We start from the raw sequence: 16093 nt of genomic DNA on the forward strand, positions 1-16093 counted from the left end.
TTGGTCAGCTCCTACACATCCCACAGGATTTCACCCTTAATTAGTCTTGAGCAAGTACAATACTGTGTGCAACCAAGTATTCTTTCACAAATATTTCACAAAGTGAATTCTTTCATGAAGATATCAGCATGTTACTCTCTTTCAACAGGCTGCACACCAAAATCATTTCCCCCAGTCTAAAAGGAACAGGGCTTTCAAGTAGGCTTTGAAATTCCACCTACTTTGACATATATAGAAAGTATTTCTATCATTTGCAGAATATTTTAATTTGCTTCTTAGCAGGACAGAGGATTTCACTACCTCAGAGAAAAAAAAAAGTGCTTTTAAATTTACATTTCCAACCTCTAGAACAAGGTTAATGTATATTCTTTTTCTAATGCTAAGATTCAAGGTACTCCAGATGGCATTAGTGAGATCTGTGTAGAGTATAATTATGCTACCCGTACTTTTCTTCACGCTGCTTCAAGAATCCTTGCAATAAACACAGCCACATTCATGCTGGAAATACTTTTGATATGAAACAAGGTGAAAGGAGGACAAACATTTGATACACCTTCATAAGACAGAATCTACTTTACACAGAAGTCTAAATGTCAGAGAGGCAACAATCCACAATCAGTACAATTGCAGTTGGAAGGTTAATACAGCTCTGTATATGCCAGTTTGCCTCTTTCACTTCATTAAAAAGTTGGATGTCTACTCACCAGTTTCCTAGGGGAAAGATGTTCATCCAGAAGCAGCTCTCCATCATCTTTAATCAGCGGACTGGGATTTGGGTTGCCTTGCCAATTCAAATCAGTCTCCTGGTCTGCAGACGAGCCCAGATGAGAAACTCTGTCAGGATTCAACTTCAGGTCCATCTCAACATGCTTTGAACAAAAGGGTAACAAGCAGTCTGATTTTTCTACCCGTATTTATTATTTTCCTGTCAGCAAAATCTATTTTGACTCCTATTGCAAGACAGAAAATGCCTGTGGAGATGCAGGTTTCTTTAATCAGCACAAACCCAAAGCCATGCATTACATAACATATATTCTTCCTTTTCTTCACCCTCAAGAGCTACCCGAGTCCCACACCTCATTCAGCTTTGAGTGTAAGCTTTAACAGCAAACTATTGTTTGCAGGTATACAAGAAGCCAGGCATACCTATACAAAGAAGAACGGGGAGAACAAACAGCTCAGGGCACTAGTCCTTTCCAGCCTTCTCACTACTCCACTCATCCTTCTCCAGTGTCAGTGAGCTTCCCATCCACACAGGCTCCCCACCTACCCATCTCCTCTCGAGAAATGTGAGCAACACTCAGCAAAACTCTGCTGGACGCCAGACTGCAAGTGCCAGTACCAAGGCACACCACCACCTCTCTCTAGCATTCTGAGCTCTGCCTGCAGGTAGCATGGACAGAACCTGTCTGTATTTGCTGTCCTAAATCAAACATCCCAGCACTGTTACTGACTTTAGGTTAGGAAGGCCATGACTACTGACTTCTAGTTTTGAAGACAGTCTTGGAAAAAATAAATTTAAAATACAATTTAAACAAAACTGTGTGTGCTTCAAGTGAAATGAAATACAAAATTTGAAGATGAAGCACTTCAATTGTGGTCATTCAATTCTCAAAGATATCACTTTCACAGAAATATTAACAATTAACTTTGAAATATGAGAGTAAGCATATGTACACTCATTAGAGTCAAAAAGCAATCTGCTGTACCCAAGTGGTACAAGCATTACTGTGATTTATACAGCTATTTACTACTACTTGGCAAGAAGGAAGTGTCACAGCTGGAAACACTGCTGTAACAACAAAAGGCTAGACTAGAGAAAAGCTGTCTTGCTCTGCTGAAGGGACACCTGCAGTTTTGTTCTGTCCTCCACTGTGAAGCAATATTTATTCTTAGTGCTGGAAAAGTAATTAAATGATCAAGCTAATCATAACTGGCTGACAAAGCATCAGTGGTGGCCAAGACCTGAGAATTACCACTTTCCTTCCTCCTCATACTAATAAACAGTTAAACACAGGAGTAACTTCTGTTAGGACAAATAGGAGTTCTGGCTGCTCAGCTGGTCATCTGTACTTGAGAGGACTGACTCAGTAGAAGGTGAAGGAGGTTTGGATCAAAAAGACTTCTTCCTCTGACTACTCACGTCCAGTCAAAATTCTTCACTCGCACAAGAAAAGGAAATTCAAAGGACTCAGTACTGTCAGAAAAAATAGCAGCCCTTATCCAAACAAAAACAGCAACAAAAACTTGATGACACACCAAACCTCTTCCTGCAGAATCTCCTACATTAGGAAGGGAAGAACCAAAGCCTCAGATTCCTAAGTGCTCCTTCTGTAGACTCATCAGGCCAGAAGAAGCTCATAGAAAGCAAACCCTATTTTTTCCAGGTCACTGCACCTACCTGGCAAGCACTCCTACAGGGGAAGCTGACTGCTCAAATGTGCTACACCTAAGCTACAGAATATTCAATGCCTAAAAAGTATGTTCAACACAAATTCTTCAGAGTCACACAACTCCTTTCAATCTTTCTTACTGGCTTACAAAAGAACCACCATAAAGTGAACTGAGTAGTGATACTTGCAGCTTCTAAAACCTCAGTATGCCTACAGTAGTGTAAGGACAACTTTCATACTTCAGCCCATTAGGAGGGAAAAGAGACCTCAAAAACACTGTGTCTTGCATTTTACAAGAAAAGTTATAATAGAGAAATTTCTATTACCTGTTTCTTTGTCTAACAAATTCTAGAATTTCTCAGACTTTTTTCCTCTACTTTCTTTAGAACAGATCAGTATGATTAAGCCAGTATAGAGTTGCAAGAGTTATCAGTTATCCAAGAAAATTAAAGAACCTTCTGTGAGATGAAGATCTTCTGGTGTTGTCATTATTTTCCTAAGAAAGAATTATCTTGGTCAATGACTGACTTGGAGTAGAATATCTGTCACATAAATTCTGGAATCCTTTGCCAGTTGCACAAGACTTGTGTTGGATTGTGTGCAAGTACTGGTGGTTGTTTCTAATTCAAGTGAGGATTGTTATTATCCAGAGATAGTCATGTATGTTATCAGAGCCAAGTGGAGCAATAGTCAGAGAACACTGATGTAATGTGTGAGTGCAAAACATAATGAGATAAGAGCAGGATTTTGTAGATGTGGGCTGCAAAGTGGTAACACGCTTGCATAAAACAAATTACTGTTCTCCCTCTGTTGGGCCATCACCACCACATTTCAGAACATCCTCAAATCTTTGAAACATGTTGATACAGCATTTACTTTAGGCTTGACAGGGAGATCAATTTGTGGCTTAATATCTGAAGTAATACTTTGTTTTATACTTCCTGCTATTGATCTGCTCTTGTAATTATTGTAACATTGGATTAGCGAGGAGAAAAGTATTTTCATTACAAATTGTTTGGGATCAAGCTGAATTATTGTCCGCAAGCAAAACTATTTTTTTACATGTTTCTATCACTTCAAAGCTTTCTCCAGGGAATAAAGAATCTCCTCCTGAACATGGATCAAAATAACATGCTCAAAATGAGATTGTAGAAAAATCAAGAGCGCAGGAATTCTAATGGTGAGGTGCCAATCTTTTGTAAAATCCAGGAACCTCTGAAATCTCCAGCACTGTGTAGGAGCAAAAAGGGGGCCTGGTGCAAAATTTGTCCTCCTAGAGCCACAGCGGTCACATTGCCCATTTTCATCAGGTCCATCTGATAAACCTAAGGCTCTGCCAAATGCACAGGACAAGCCAACACTGACTCAAACTAATTTTAGCTTCAGTGGGACAGCTTACAGGGACTGGAAAGACTTTTGGTGTCACTGAAGAGGTCTGAAAAGCCACAAATCTGAAGATTTCCCTCATGGAGAAGATGGCTGCATTGGATATATATTGGATCTATGTGCTGAACAGAACCATTCCTGCTGTGCTTTGTGGCACCCGCAAGGATGGAACCTAACTGCACCTAGCACAAACCTGCAGTGAATCCCGTGGGACAGCAGAGCAATGCCAGTAAGCACATGAGTGTGTCAGGGGAAGAGAAAATGGCTGGGAAATAATGGAGTTTTACAGTGCATGTGAACACTGAGAAGAATAAAAGAATGAAAGAAACCAATAAATTAGCTTTTGCAGGATTTGCATCAGAAGTCTTAACTTGGCAGACTCTTATGTGTGTGGATAACTAGAAGCAAATAATCATTGAGTGCACGAGAAATCAATGACCAGAACAGTGAGATGGAAGATTCTGAATTCTACAAAGAGTTAATTTGCCAACTTTCTCCACTGCTGCCACTCTCCTTACCCAAGCGAGTGTGTGTGATCATGGTAAGCTATTCAATTCACAGACATGTTCTGACAGTTCATTAAAAACTGCAGGACATTTTCAACATATATAAATACCAGTAATAAAGACCATTATTAAAATTAAATGATCCTTGGAACAACATGTTATTTAAAATCCCCTCAGAATACTGTAATTTGCTAGAAAGAAATTGGCAGAGAACAGTTATTTGATGTTCTTAGGGTCTGACTAACTGGTAAGACTCCAAGATTTTATTTTCCTGCTACAAGATTTATCGAAGAGTCAGAGATCGGATTACGTATTCTTCATTAAATATATATTAATACGCATTTCAGATTCAAATGTTTGATTCAATATTAATTACAGCTTCTTAAGACCAGGAAAGAACCTCTGAATTGTGTGACTAGGCATGATAATTTCTAATGTAGCTTTCACAACATTACCTAAAGAGCTTGTCCAAGCAATTAACTTACTGTTTAAAACCAAAAGAAATCCCCAAACAACAGCAATTAATTGAGATTCACTCTAGAAAAGGCATATACCTCTATATATTAACATCCCATACAAAAAGGAATCTCTACTGCCTTAGTCCAGCTTCTCAACCAGCATCCCCTCCCGCTCTGTGGCTACTCATGCCTTCACTGGACAGGAAAGGTGACATTTCAGTGGGGGTACTGCAACTTCTGAGCCCTTATCTGTATGTCACCAGCCAAAAATTTCTCTAGAAAAAAAACCCATTTGAGAACCACTGTGCTATCCATCCCTCTATGACAGGAAGCTTGCACTGCAGACTTCCATTTCTCTTGTCTTGCGTGATATAATTTTTGTCTGTTTAATTCAGAATCACAAATTACAGTGGTGCCCATACTGTTACCACTGACACAGAACGAAAACAAAGAATTCTGTATTTACTACGGATTTGACAAAACGTTTGGTTTACAAGTCCCAAGGGAACTATGGGTGCCCTTTTAAAGTGTAATTTTGTGCAAGTGCACTGCAGATAACCTCATCTGGAAAATAACTGTTTGGGCAGCTGGAATTTACTATGATGTCATCAGGAAACTACTGTTACAATAATCCACCCATAATGGCAAAAACAGTTCCTGCAACATTCATGTAATATAAAGCATCCTGCAACACATCAGTCTATTTTAGCAGGTGCAACTTCTAGAAAGCTGAAAAATAAAACACCAGTCCTGTTATTAATATGATTTTTTTGTGTGTGTGTGTATGACTAAAGAGTCTGATTTTAATCTTCCGGTTTTGTTAAGCAGAACAAGGTAACAACTACTTCAGTAATGCTACTTTAATATCAAGGGATCATGCAAACACTATAAAGAGCATTCATAAATATTCTGCTTCTGTGCCCCACTAAAGAAAAAAAGCTTTTAAGAGAAAGCTGAAATATTAAGATAACAATATCCCACTTAATATAATTAAAAATTCACTGACTTTAATGACACTGAATGACTCGAATGCTTACAATGATATTTTTGGGTAACTCTTCAATTTGAGGCCTTGGTTCAAGCATCCAAATGTGCAGACAAAGCAAGTGTACTGATTTATCTCATTTGTTTACCTTCCTCATTTACGGTTTCAAAAGCTGTAAGAGTGTTCTGACAGTTCTTTGCTATTACATATAAATCCTGCTCTATAATTACCACAACCATGGCAGGTGAGCCTTGGGATCTGTGTCCCAGAGACTCCTCAGGAAAAGCTCTTGGGAGCTTTTTGGACTTGTGATACCCCCATGCATGGAGCTGAGTTCAACCTGTGCTGTCACTCAAAGCAGCAGTGATCCCAGAGAAAAAGAATGCATGCTACAAACCCAGACACCTTTGAGATAAAAGATGTCTAATATTCTTTGAAAACATAACAGTAATAATAAAAAGGCAATGCCTTTAAATGTCACCCATTTATCCTTTGTATATCTACAGATTCCATGTAGATATATAAATATACTAATTTCATAGTTACAATTGCATATATAATACTTTCCCCCTGAGATCCTGCTGAGCAGGGTGATGAAAAATGTTTTATCATATGAGCTGGAAATACCCCTATATTAAATAATTTTGGAGCTAGCTTGCCAAAATTTTTAAGGGAACTTCCCCTTCTTACCATCCAGGACCAAAGTCCCTTCAGAGTGGGCACCTCCAGTGATCCCACGGGTGCCCCTCTTGTCCCCTGCACACCCCACACTCGCACAGTCAGACAGGGTTTGGCTCAGCCCTGAGTTTCCCATGGCAGTCTCAGATGTCTGGATCCTTAAAACAATTTAATCATGGTGCAGTAATGCAGAAACAGCTGGAGCTGGTGCCTTTAGGGACAGACCCTCAACAAAGGAATCCCCAGGTTTTGTACCCTCCATGCCTGTGACAGTCTGGGGTCTCCCTGCTGAGTCCTTGGCTCCTGCTGTGTCCAAGTCCCCGGTCACCTGGCCGGTGCCACAGGTCCCTGGGCCCTTTGTCATGCAAAGGGTCAGCACCAGGTCAGGGCCCCTTGCCTGGGGCTCCCACCATGTCCCCCATCCAGGGCACAACCTGCAGCTCCCACTGCAGCTGCACACCCAGCTACCTGTTCTAAGGGTATTGCTGCTCAACAAAATGTCCTCTGATATAAAAGCAGATCACTCTCTATTATATGGTTCTATTACATGTCAAAGAAAAAATAAACCAAAGTCCAATCAATTGGTTTTAGTTTTTAGAGTCCTGTGGTGGAAGGGGGTCAGTGGTAATTTCTGTCTGGCTACAAATGATCATTGATTCTCTCTGCAGTGCAAGTCTCCAGACAGTGGCTATAGATGAGTATGGATTATTTAAATCATTAGATGAAACTGCAAGATGCTACAGATTGGTTTTTTTCATATACAGGTGAACTTCCTGCTGTAAGAAAATGTCTCAAGACCCTCTTCTGCTATCTGTCCCTGCAATGAGCCCTAGAAAAGCAAAGCAGAGAGCAGGATGTGGGGATAGCTGGTGAACAACAGGGGTTAAGGAAAAACAGAGCTCCAAGGTACCAACGCCTTCACTCTCAGCAGGTTGCCAAATGCACTTAGGATTGTTTCAGTGGACTAGATAACAGTAAGTCCCTCACCATTTTATCAAGGTAGCCAGAGATCAGGAAACCAGATTTGGCCCTTCATGGCCACAAGCTTTTATCCAACAGTGTCCAGATATTAAATAAGGGAGAAATGAGGCTGGTCTAGTTAAAATCCTCTCATGTAGGGGTCCTGTCATGGATAGCTAATGACAAGGTACGCAGGAATCAACATATCCGTGCTTGTCACACACACAGATCCTGCCTTAAATGCAAATGTCACAGGAAGATGTATTTACCTTCCTTGCATTTAAAAGGCATAATTCAGCATTTACTTAAAAATTCAGATGCTGGTATTACTAGACATACTAAGAAAGGACGTAAGCAAAGCAAGAATCAGTATCTTTTCAAGATGAACAAATATTTTCTAACCCATGGACTCAGAACTAAATGACAGTTCAAAGCTGCAGAGAAGAAAAACTCTATGGTTTTGGTCTTCACAGCACTTTAAAGTATCCACCATTTAGCAGCATTTCCAGATTCCAGCTAAGAAAAGGACAAAAAAAACAGACCTTTTTTTCCCAGCTACTCTTGCATTGCATTTATGAGCCTTTTGAAATACAAACTTCTACGCAGGATGAAAATGCATGATATAGGGCATTTCTGAGTTTCAGCATACTCTGGTTGTCCTCAAACAATTTTCAGCCCATTTTGTTTGGTATTTAAGCTATTTGAAGCAAGAGATTCCTTCCTGGCCTGCAAAGCCATTTGAAGAGCGGCTGGGAAGTTTCTGATTTCCAATGTTTTGCCCACATGGGACAGACTGTATAAAAAAAGATAGGTTCTAGATGAACTTGTAGAAAAATAGTGAACGGTGGATGATGCCACAGGAGCTTATTTAGTAACAGACATTGCCAAAATTTCAGCAAGGGCAGAAGACTCACAGTGAAAAGGACCTTGGGAAATCAGTTTGGGCTACTGATGAGATGGCATCATAACTGTCCTGCTGGGCCAAGGCAGATCTCCAGCTAACTACTGTAGTCAGAAACAGACCCTTTAAAAACAGTATCAGAACAGTATCAGAACAGTATTAGGAGCAGAGGTAGTCCAAAGTGATCCTTGCCCTGGCATGCTGCTGTAATTTCTGGCAATCAGTATCTCCCAGTCCAAAAGGTGAGCTGTGTCCAACAGCTGGGGAGGTGTACGGGGAAGCAATTATTTGTCATGTTTCCAGACATGACAAATAGTCATCCAATGACTAAAGTAGACACAGAAATTTTATCAGGAAGTAGTTTTAAAAACTGAGAAAGTGCATTTTTGCATTATATTTATTTAAATTGTGGAAGACAGGCATAGGGTGCTTGGAGGCTAAAATTAGAAATTAGGTAAACAGCAGTTAAAATTGTGGAGGATACATCCAACTGTCCAAGCCATTCATTAAGTTATAGCTTTCTTTTGCATAATCTCATTTCATCTCCTCTTCTCTCTGAAGAATTTCATGGCAAGAATTTCTGTTCTGCCATTTACCCTCCAGGATGATCAGCTTTGCACATAAGATTCAAGATATGGCCATAGAGACAGCACATGAACCTCCACTGTTTTTAACTCCTATTCTCAGAAGTTTTAACACTCTGTTTGACCAGCTGCAAGATTGTATTTTCAGATAACAAACACAATAGCTGAATGCTCTTTCCCAAGTAACAATAATTTACTTAAGCCCCTTCATTCTATATTTTTCTTTTCCCCTCTGTGACCTTGGGTAGATACTCCATTAAAATAAAGCAAATCCATGCCCAATCACCACGTATGTTAGGAACATTGAAAAAACAGAAAAAAAGAAAACCAAAGTAGTTTTAGGACTCCATTCTAAAAATTAATTTAGAATTAAAGATATAAAATATGCAAGATAAACAGACAGTTTGCTATACTTTGAATACTGCTTCCAGATGTGAGAAGCTGTAGTCAAAGAAATGCGTGCTTTCTGAATTATTTTTTTTTTCATATCAGATAATGTTTCTTTGAACTAGCCAGGGTCCATAGTCTTTTCCTTTTAATGCAGACACACTAGTATTTATTGCATCTGCCATGGCAAGTCTGGTCTTCTGATTCATATTATAGCAAGTACTTGTGACCCTACTGATATAAAATAGTTTTTGCTTGCAATTTTTTTTCAAGCCCACATGTGACTCCATAGAAAGTATAAAAACACTAACCATTATTTTAGAAAACTAAAATTATGCAGATATATCTAAGTAATTATTTTCTGTGAAAAGCTAATGAATTTTCCAATTAAAAAAAATAACCTCTTCATAATTCCTCACAAATAAATATTAATCCATTCCCATTAGTGACAAACATAGTGATACCAGATTTATGGTATGTTACAAAATGTTACTATGTTGCTGCACTTTTATACTACTTCAAACATTGAGGATAAATGTGTCTTCTTTACCTGTGTCCCCTAAGGAACTTCGGTTAGAAAAGCACATGCATCATCATCATCAATAATATCATTCCAGTCCAGTGCTAAACTCACATCTGGTCTCACATGGAATAAGCACCCTGCTTTATATAGGATCAAGTCCCTTGAATGGTGTAAGAACAGGCTGATGGCATCCCAGGCCATGGGCAGAGCCTGTTCTTTTACTGACAGCAGTGTACAAATAGCAAACTGAGCTGCTCACGGGTAGATGTATCCATATATCAATCCCTTGAGAGGTCAGACCTCCAGGAGCATAGTCATTCTCAGTGGTAAAGCCAAGAGAGAGAACACAAAGTCCAGGAAAAAAAATCACCACAACCTCCATAACAAAACCTGTTATGCCAGCAACTCTGAAATCTGACATGCCTGAACACTGTAGTTTTAATCCAAAATTTTAGGTGAATTGAAACCAGAAAAAATAACATGAAGAAAAATAATACCATTAAATGGGAGAGTAATTTTAAAAAATTCTGAGACATTTTCAGTCATTTGTACACTTGAAATTACTTTACCTTTTCTTCCAATGCCACTGCTGTTCTGCATCATTTGCCATTCCTCTCCTACAGAGATTTTAATTTAGTAGTCACAGCTGCTTATCTTCATTTATCTTGACTGACAGGTGCTCATAGTGTTATTTAATTGTTCCATGTCCTGCTAAAACAACAGTAAGAACACAATATTCAAGAGAACAAAAACCAAAACAACAAAACAAACCCAAGAGATTCTGAGCATTTAACAATTAATAAAAAGAAGTACTTTATTCACTGTAGCAGCAGAAGTCCATGCTCAATAGGGCTTAAAAGTGGAACAGGACATGAAGCAGTGGAGCCTAGAAGAGCTTAATGAAAGTGTAACTCATTACAGTTCCCAAAGAGACCATGAGAAGGTGAAGGACTTGATAGAGAAGAATCTACATAGTTGGGGGAAAACAAGTTTTTTACTGAACAAAAAGAACACTGATTTCCTGGTAGGAGTAAGTTGATTCTGTGTAAGAGAAAACATTGCCATTGGGGTAGTATGGGATAAAAGGTTAATGTCAACATTCAGCATACTTTCACTGTATCAGTTGTCAGAAAATGTTGCTATGTAAAAGCAGTCAAAATGAAAAATAGTAGGTGAGCAGGAACATTCTTATCGGGAATCAATGCTATAGAAGACAGGTGCAGAGCCAGGATAGTACAGGCCTCACAGACAGGACAAAGGGAGAGCTGAAGATATCAAATTAACTAATTACTGACTGCTAAAAACTATGAGTGGGTAAAGCAAGTTCATTTCCAAATCATTTTCCATACCACAGGGCGGTCATGAGCAGGACAGGGACCACACCTGAGCCCTTTCTGCAAGAAGCTGAACAAAGCTTAAAGCCCATAAGCTTGGCATGGGCGAGTCTCTTCAGCCCTTCACGAGAAGCTGAGGAGGCACCACGGAGGAGCCACGTTCTCTCAGTGTGATATACCTGGGAATACTTTTACAACATACACCTGCCCGGGACTATTTATTCATCAACTTTGTTCTCCTCAGAACTCCACCAAAACATAAAATTTAAACACGCTGTTACATCTCCCAGATTCATTGCCAACACTGACATAAACAGAGACTTTCAGTCTCAAACCTCAGGTGATTTCCACCTGCACGTTGGCTGGATTGCTACAGTGATGCACATGCTTTGGGCTCTTCAAACTCTGGGACGCACTGGAGGTGTCCCACACCAGTCAATGCGTCCCGCTCCAGTCCAGCGTGTCCCACGCCGACCACCGTGGTCACCGCGACGGCCTTTTTTTTCAACGCCCCTTAAAGCCGGGTGCACAAGCCATGGGTAAGGAAGGGAACTCAGCCCCACGCCCAGCACACACCCACACCTCCCACCGCTCCCTCCCTCTCTCCCCACGGGCCGGCTCGTACCTGCGGGCCGGGCCGGAGCCGCTGGGCTGCGGGGAGAGCGGGAGAGCAGCGCGGAGGGAGCGGCAGCGGCCGCCCGTCGCCCGGCAACGCCGCGGCCCCGGCACCTGCGGCGGCCCCCGGGCCCGCCCAGCCACCCTCCCCATCGCCAGCCGGGGGAGGAGGAGAGTCTGGAGACTCTCCCGAGCCGGGAAGGGCTCATGGCGGGGAATAGCAGAGGAGTGCGCCTGCAGAGGGAAACGTGGCAAGGCAGACAGCGGGAGCAAAATGGGGGGAGCAGGGGTGGGCACGGCACTGAGGACAGGAACGGGACGGAAAAGGCAACAGGACCTCTGTGTGGGATTTGGGAGACAAGTGATCGCACGGCTGAAGGAGGGGTTGGGGACATCTCTGTTCCACACAACATCCAAAACCATTGCTGGTCGATGAAAAACTAATGACATCATCATACACAAAAGTGATCCCACATGCCTGCAGTGTGTTAAAGACCAAAAAATATAGCTTGTGGCAGGTAACAAGGCTGGTTTCACCAGATGATTTTGCATTTTATAAACCCCGAAGAAACAAACAGATTAAATTTCCAGATCAGAGTCGTCAAAAGATTAGACACGTAAGAATGAAGTTTATCATAACCTGGATCCAACAGATACAGTTCAACTTTTTTTAGTGACATCATCAAAAATCTCGGTGCAAGAGTGCAAGTCTAGTGCAGCTCTTACCATTCTCACTCGCACTTGGAAGATGTCTACATTCCCACATTTCAATATAGGATTCATAGTTCGGGCACCTAGGAAAATGTGACTGTATGCTCAGTGATCCCACGTGAAAAGCCTGCTTTTTCAGGGGTTTACATTAAGGATAGTACCCAGCATGTTCTTGGGCACAGCCCTCAGCAGTGGTTCTCTCGGAGGCAGGAAGGAAAGAGGTCTGGAGGGAAGACACAGAGTCCTGCCTACCATGTAGAAGAGGCTGGCGTTTTGACTTCGTTATTTGCATGCGCTCACCCCCTCACTCCTCCCATATATTCCGTGCCTTTGTGAGGATGTGAGAGAGCAGCAGTTGCGGGTGGATTGCATCAGCATTTCCTCTGCAACTACATTCAATTTACTCTAGGGTTTGGAAAACACTTAGACCATAGGTCAGGAAATGTGTTGACTCCCCTCTTGCAGGGTCTGACGGTCAATTAACATCAGAGAAAATCACCAGGGGCCTGACTTTCCAAGGTGCTAAGCACACTCAGCTCCACCTGGTGTCATTGCAATCCAGCTTCCCATCTTCACAGGAAGGAAGGCAATGGGCCTTGACGTGCTCCAGGAAGGTAGTGTGATTCAGTGAAAACAATACTGAATCAAGCATCTGCCCCTGGAATTTTATTCCCAATTCTGCCATTTTTTTCCAGGTAACTAGCTCAAGTCACCTTGACCCAGTTTCCCAATGTACACCTTCTTGGGACACACTTCCCAAAGATTATCTGTGGAGTATGTGTATTTGTAACCACACATCTGCATGGTAGTTTTCTTCTTTTCCTTGTTTTGCTGGAAATAATCTACTTATGGCCAACGCAGTCTGAACTATTTGAAACCAATTGAAGAAATGCATCTTTTCATCATTGAGGAAGAGAAAATTCTGGCACAATTTCAGGGTAGATACAGAAGCTTTACGTCTCTTTATTCAGAGTTCCTGTAATTGTGCTGGCACCATTCCCAGAGCTGAGCTAAGGTCAGCGGGAAACCTGTAAATTAATAACTGTGGAGCTGATGTGATCTCTATCCAGGAACCATGTCGTACATACATGAAGCTTCATAGGAAAGAAAAGTTATGCTTCAGTTTACCAAGAAAGTTTTAGAATCTTAATATTGACAATTAGCATACCTTGGACCCACCTGGAAACAGTGGACCTGATTCTGATCTCAACTTCACAGGAACTCCACAAAATGTGTTACTCTGGATTAATTATATTGGTGCTACTCAAATGAACAGGAATTGGGTGAAGCCTCCTCTGAAAACCAGGCCTAGATAAACATGCTTTTCCTTGGGATTCTTATTTTACAAGAAGAGATTTGTCTGTTCTTCTGCTTTTATTCAGTCAAAAGCAACATCCAATCAACCCAGTCTCTTATTAATTTTATTGATCAATCGAGAATCGCTGTTGCTACTTGCATTATTAACATTTAAGAATTTCATTGTACTACAACTCAGAAACGCAGAACTAGAGGGGACTTTCTGGTCAGAGGGAAGTTTTCGGCTACTGCATATAACCCCATCAGAGTCATTTAGATATGTAGCAGTGTCTCCCTCCTTCTGCAAGATTGGTTCAAAGTGTCTCTCTGAAGATAGTTCCCCTTGCTGCCTGATCTCTTACCCTCATTAGCCAACCCTGTAATCACCTTTTTTCTTGTGAGAATCCTTTTTCTAGCACAACTAACAATTTCATAGAATCATAGAATCGTTTGAGTTGGAAGGGACCTTTTAAAGGTCATCTGGTTCAAGTCGGTAATACAGAACAAGGATATTCATCTCCATTTTATACAAAAAGACAAAAAACTAATCTGAGATTAAGTGGAGAGCTCATACTATGGTACTGCCACCTCTATCCAGACTGCAGTTCTGCTAGAAAATTCTCCCATCTGCTTGTATTGCATGATAAGCAGAACGCTGGCAACTTTGGTAATTCTTCTATTGGTTAAGAACTAGCAGCTACCAGAGCATTTAAAAAAAAAAAATCAACTCAGGTCTGCAGAAACAGCTTTGAAGTCTTGACTGTGGCATTAACCTCATGATTTCATGTGATTGAAGTCACTGTTTTCAGGAGATGATGTAAGAACAGTTTCGACCACAGCAGGTGTTTAGAAGTTCATCCTCAGAAGCAATGAATGAGGCTGAGAGGGAAAAACAACTGATCCAAAGATCCGGAGGATGACAGGAGTCTGCGAATTGAATTTATTTTGCTGTCACTGCACCTGGCATGGAAAGAAAGGGCAATGAGAGAATCCAGTTAATAAAACATCTTCTCTGATTCAATGAATCTGGGCATTTGTTTTTGCTCCTTTTCAAAGGCTTATGTGAATTCATAAACTGCAATTAGAAAGGAAAGCTTCGTCAGGAAACATATGGCATTTTGTACAAAGCTGTATCTTTTCAAACTGAACTAGACCTGGAAAAACTTTTGATAACAGTTTTTACAGAGTATTTTAACTCACACTGAAAGATGGGCGTTCATAGTTTTATGTTGCCCTTGCTTCTATAAACAAATAAACCAAACTACTGATGTCACCAAAATCACACAGAAACCGTGTGTGGCCTTTGAAGGTGACCACACACTTCCGAGGTCCTGAGCCAGTGCTCAGTGACAGAAACTCTCTCCTCTCACTGCTGCATGCTCGCTGAAGGAAAGTGAACACCCTCCTTGGAGTGGTAGATTTTTGGGGTACTAGAAGGCAATAAAAGCAGCAAATAACACCTTGTCATGGTGCAGGGTCTCTTAGAGAAAAGGTAAGCTTAAGACAGGCTTCAGTTGTGTTGAGATATCTCACTAGCTTAAACCCCAATTCAGCTCTGCTGGGAAGGAAGAACTCTGGTGGAACCCCACTTACTTTCAAACAATACCCAGTGCAGATGCCACACCAGAGGGACCTTTCCTTCCTTTCTACTAATTGCTTTAGAAAAGCAGGTTCTGGTTCATGACCAAGTGATTCTACTCAAGAGGAGCTGCATTACTGCGCAGTCAAGATGATTGATTGGGATGAAAGACACAGAGTAGCAAAGGTGATATAGGGCACTGTATTAATATTTGAGCCACTGAGCCAGGACTACATAATTCCAGAAGGGCTTATTTCCTATTTCTGCCTTAATTTTAATGAAAAGTTGTAAATAAATAAATTAGTAAATGTAATATTTTTCTCCCTTTACATTTTTACAGGAAAAAGGAAACAAAAGCTTCTTATCTGAAAAAAATACTGAGAGCCAGAAAAGTATGCTTGTACTCCCTTGTTTATATAATTCCTGACTCAAGATGAATCAATGGTAACTTGAAATGCCTGTGTATAAATTATTATTGTTTGGCCCTCTGTTCAAGGCCTTCTACCTTTCTCAGTTTCTTTTGGGTCAAACTATTTCCTGGTTTTGGAAAGCTCAAGAATGCTGTCTGCACACATCTGCTTTTTTTCTGTATGGTATCCTGTCCCATGGTATGGGACAAGTCCAAATCTTCTCTACAGCTGCCAGATGATAATTTTTACCAAAGAATTGGTAGGTACAAAACCCAGTGTTGTTACAACTGTAGTACCACTATGGGGCTTCATTCAATTTAGGGGCATCATCGTGCTTGGTGTGGTAGGAATCCTCTGCAAGAGAAGATCTTGCTGAGAGGCATTAAA

The 16093-nt window shown here is 40.9% G+C and overlaps 1 protein-coding gene across 11 annotated transcripts in view; it reads right to left on the bottom strand.

The window, feature by feature from the left end:
* LRRC56 (leucine rich repeat containing 56) overlaps positions 1-16093 on the bottom strand; it is a 78404-nt gene that overhangs the window by 48388 nt on the left and 13923 nt on the right. For 2 of the 11 annotated variants that reach the window (XM_069017054.1, XM_069017057.1), the window contains 3 exons: positions 13601-14677; positions 10331-10469; positions 705-869 (listed from right to left, as the gene is read on the bottom strand). In XM_069017054.1, the coding sequence (XP_068873155.1) occupies positions 705-860 (156 nt within the window). In that variant the 5' untranslated portion in view covers positions 861-869; positions 10331-10469; positions 13601-14677. Of the gene's footprint in view, positions 1-704; positions 870-10330; positions 10473-11110; positions 11609-11720; positions 11790-12673; positions 12769-13600; positions 14678-16093 lie in introns of those variants that run through there. The other 9 variants (XM_069017066.1, XM_069017065.1, XM_069017059.1 and 6 more) reach the window with 8 other exon arrangements.

Source organism: Aphelocoma coerulescens, chromosome 5 (genome assembly GCF_041296385.1).
Source record: "Aphelocoma coerulescens isolate FSJ_1873_10779 chromosome 5, UR_Acoe_1.0, whole genome shotgun sequence".
Lineage (NCBI taxonomy): Eukaryota > Metazoa > Chordata > Aves > Passeriformes > Corvidae > Aphelocoma > Aphelocoma coerulescens.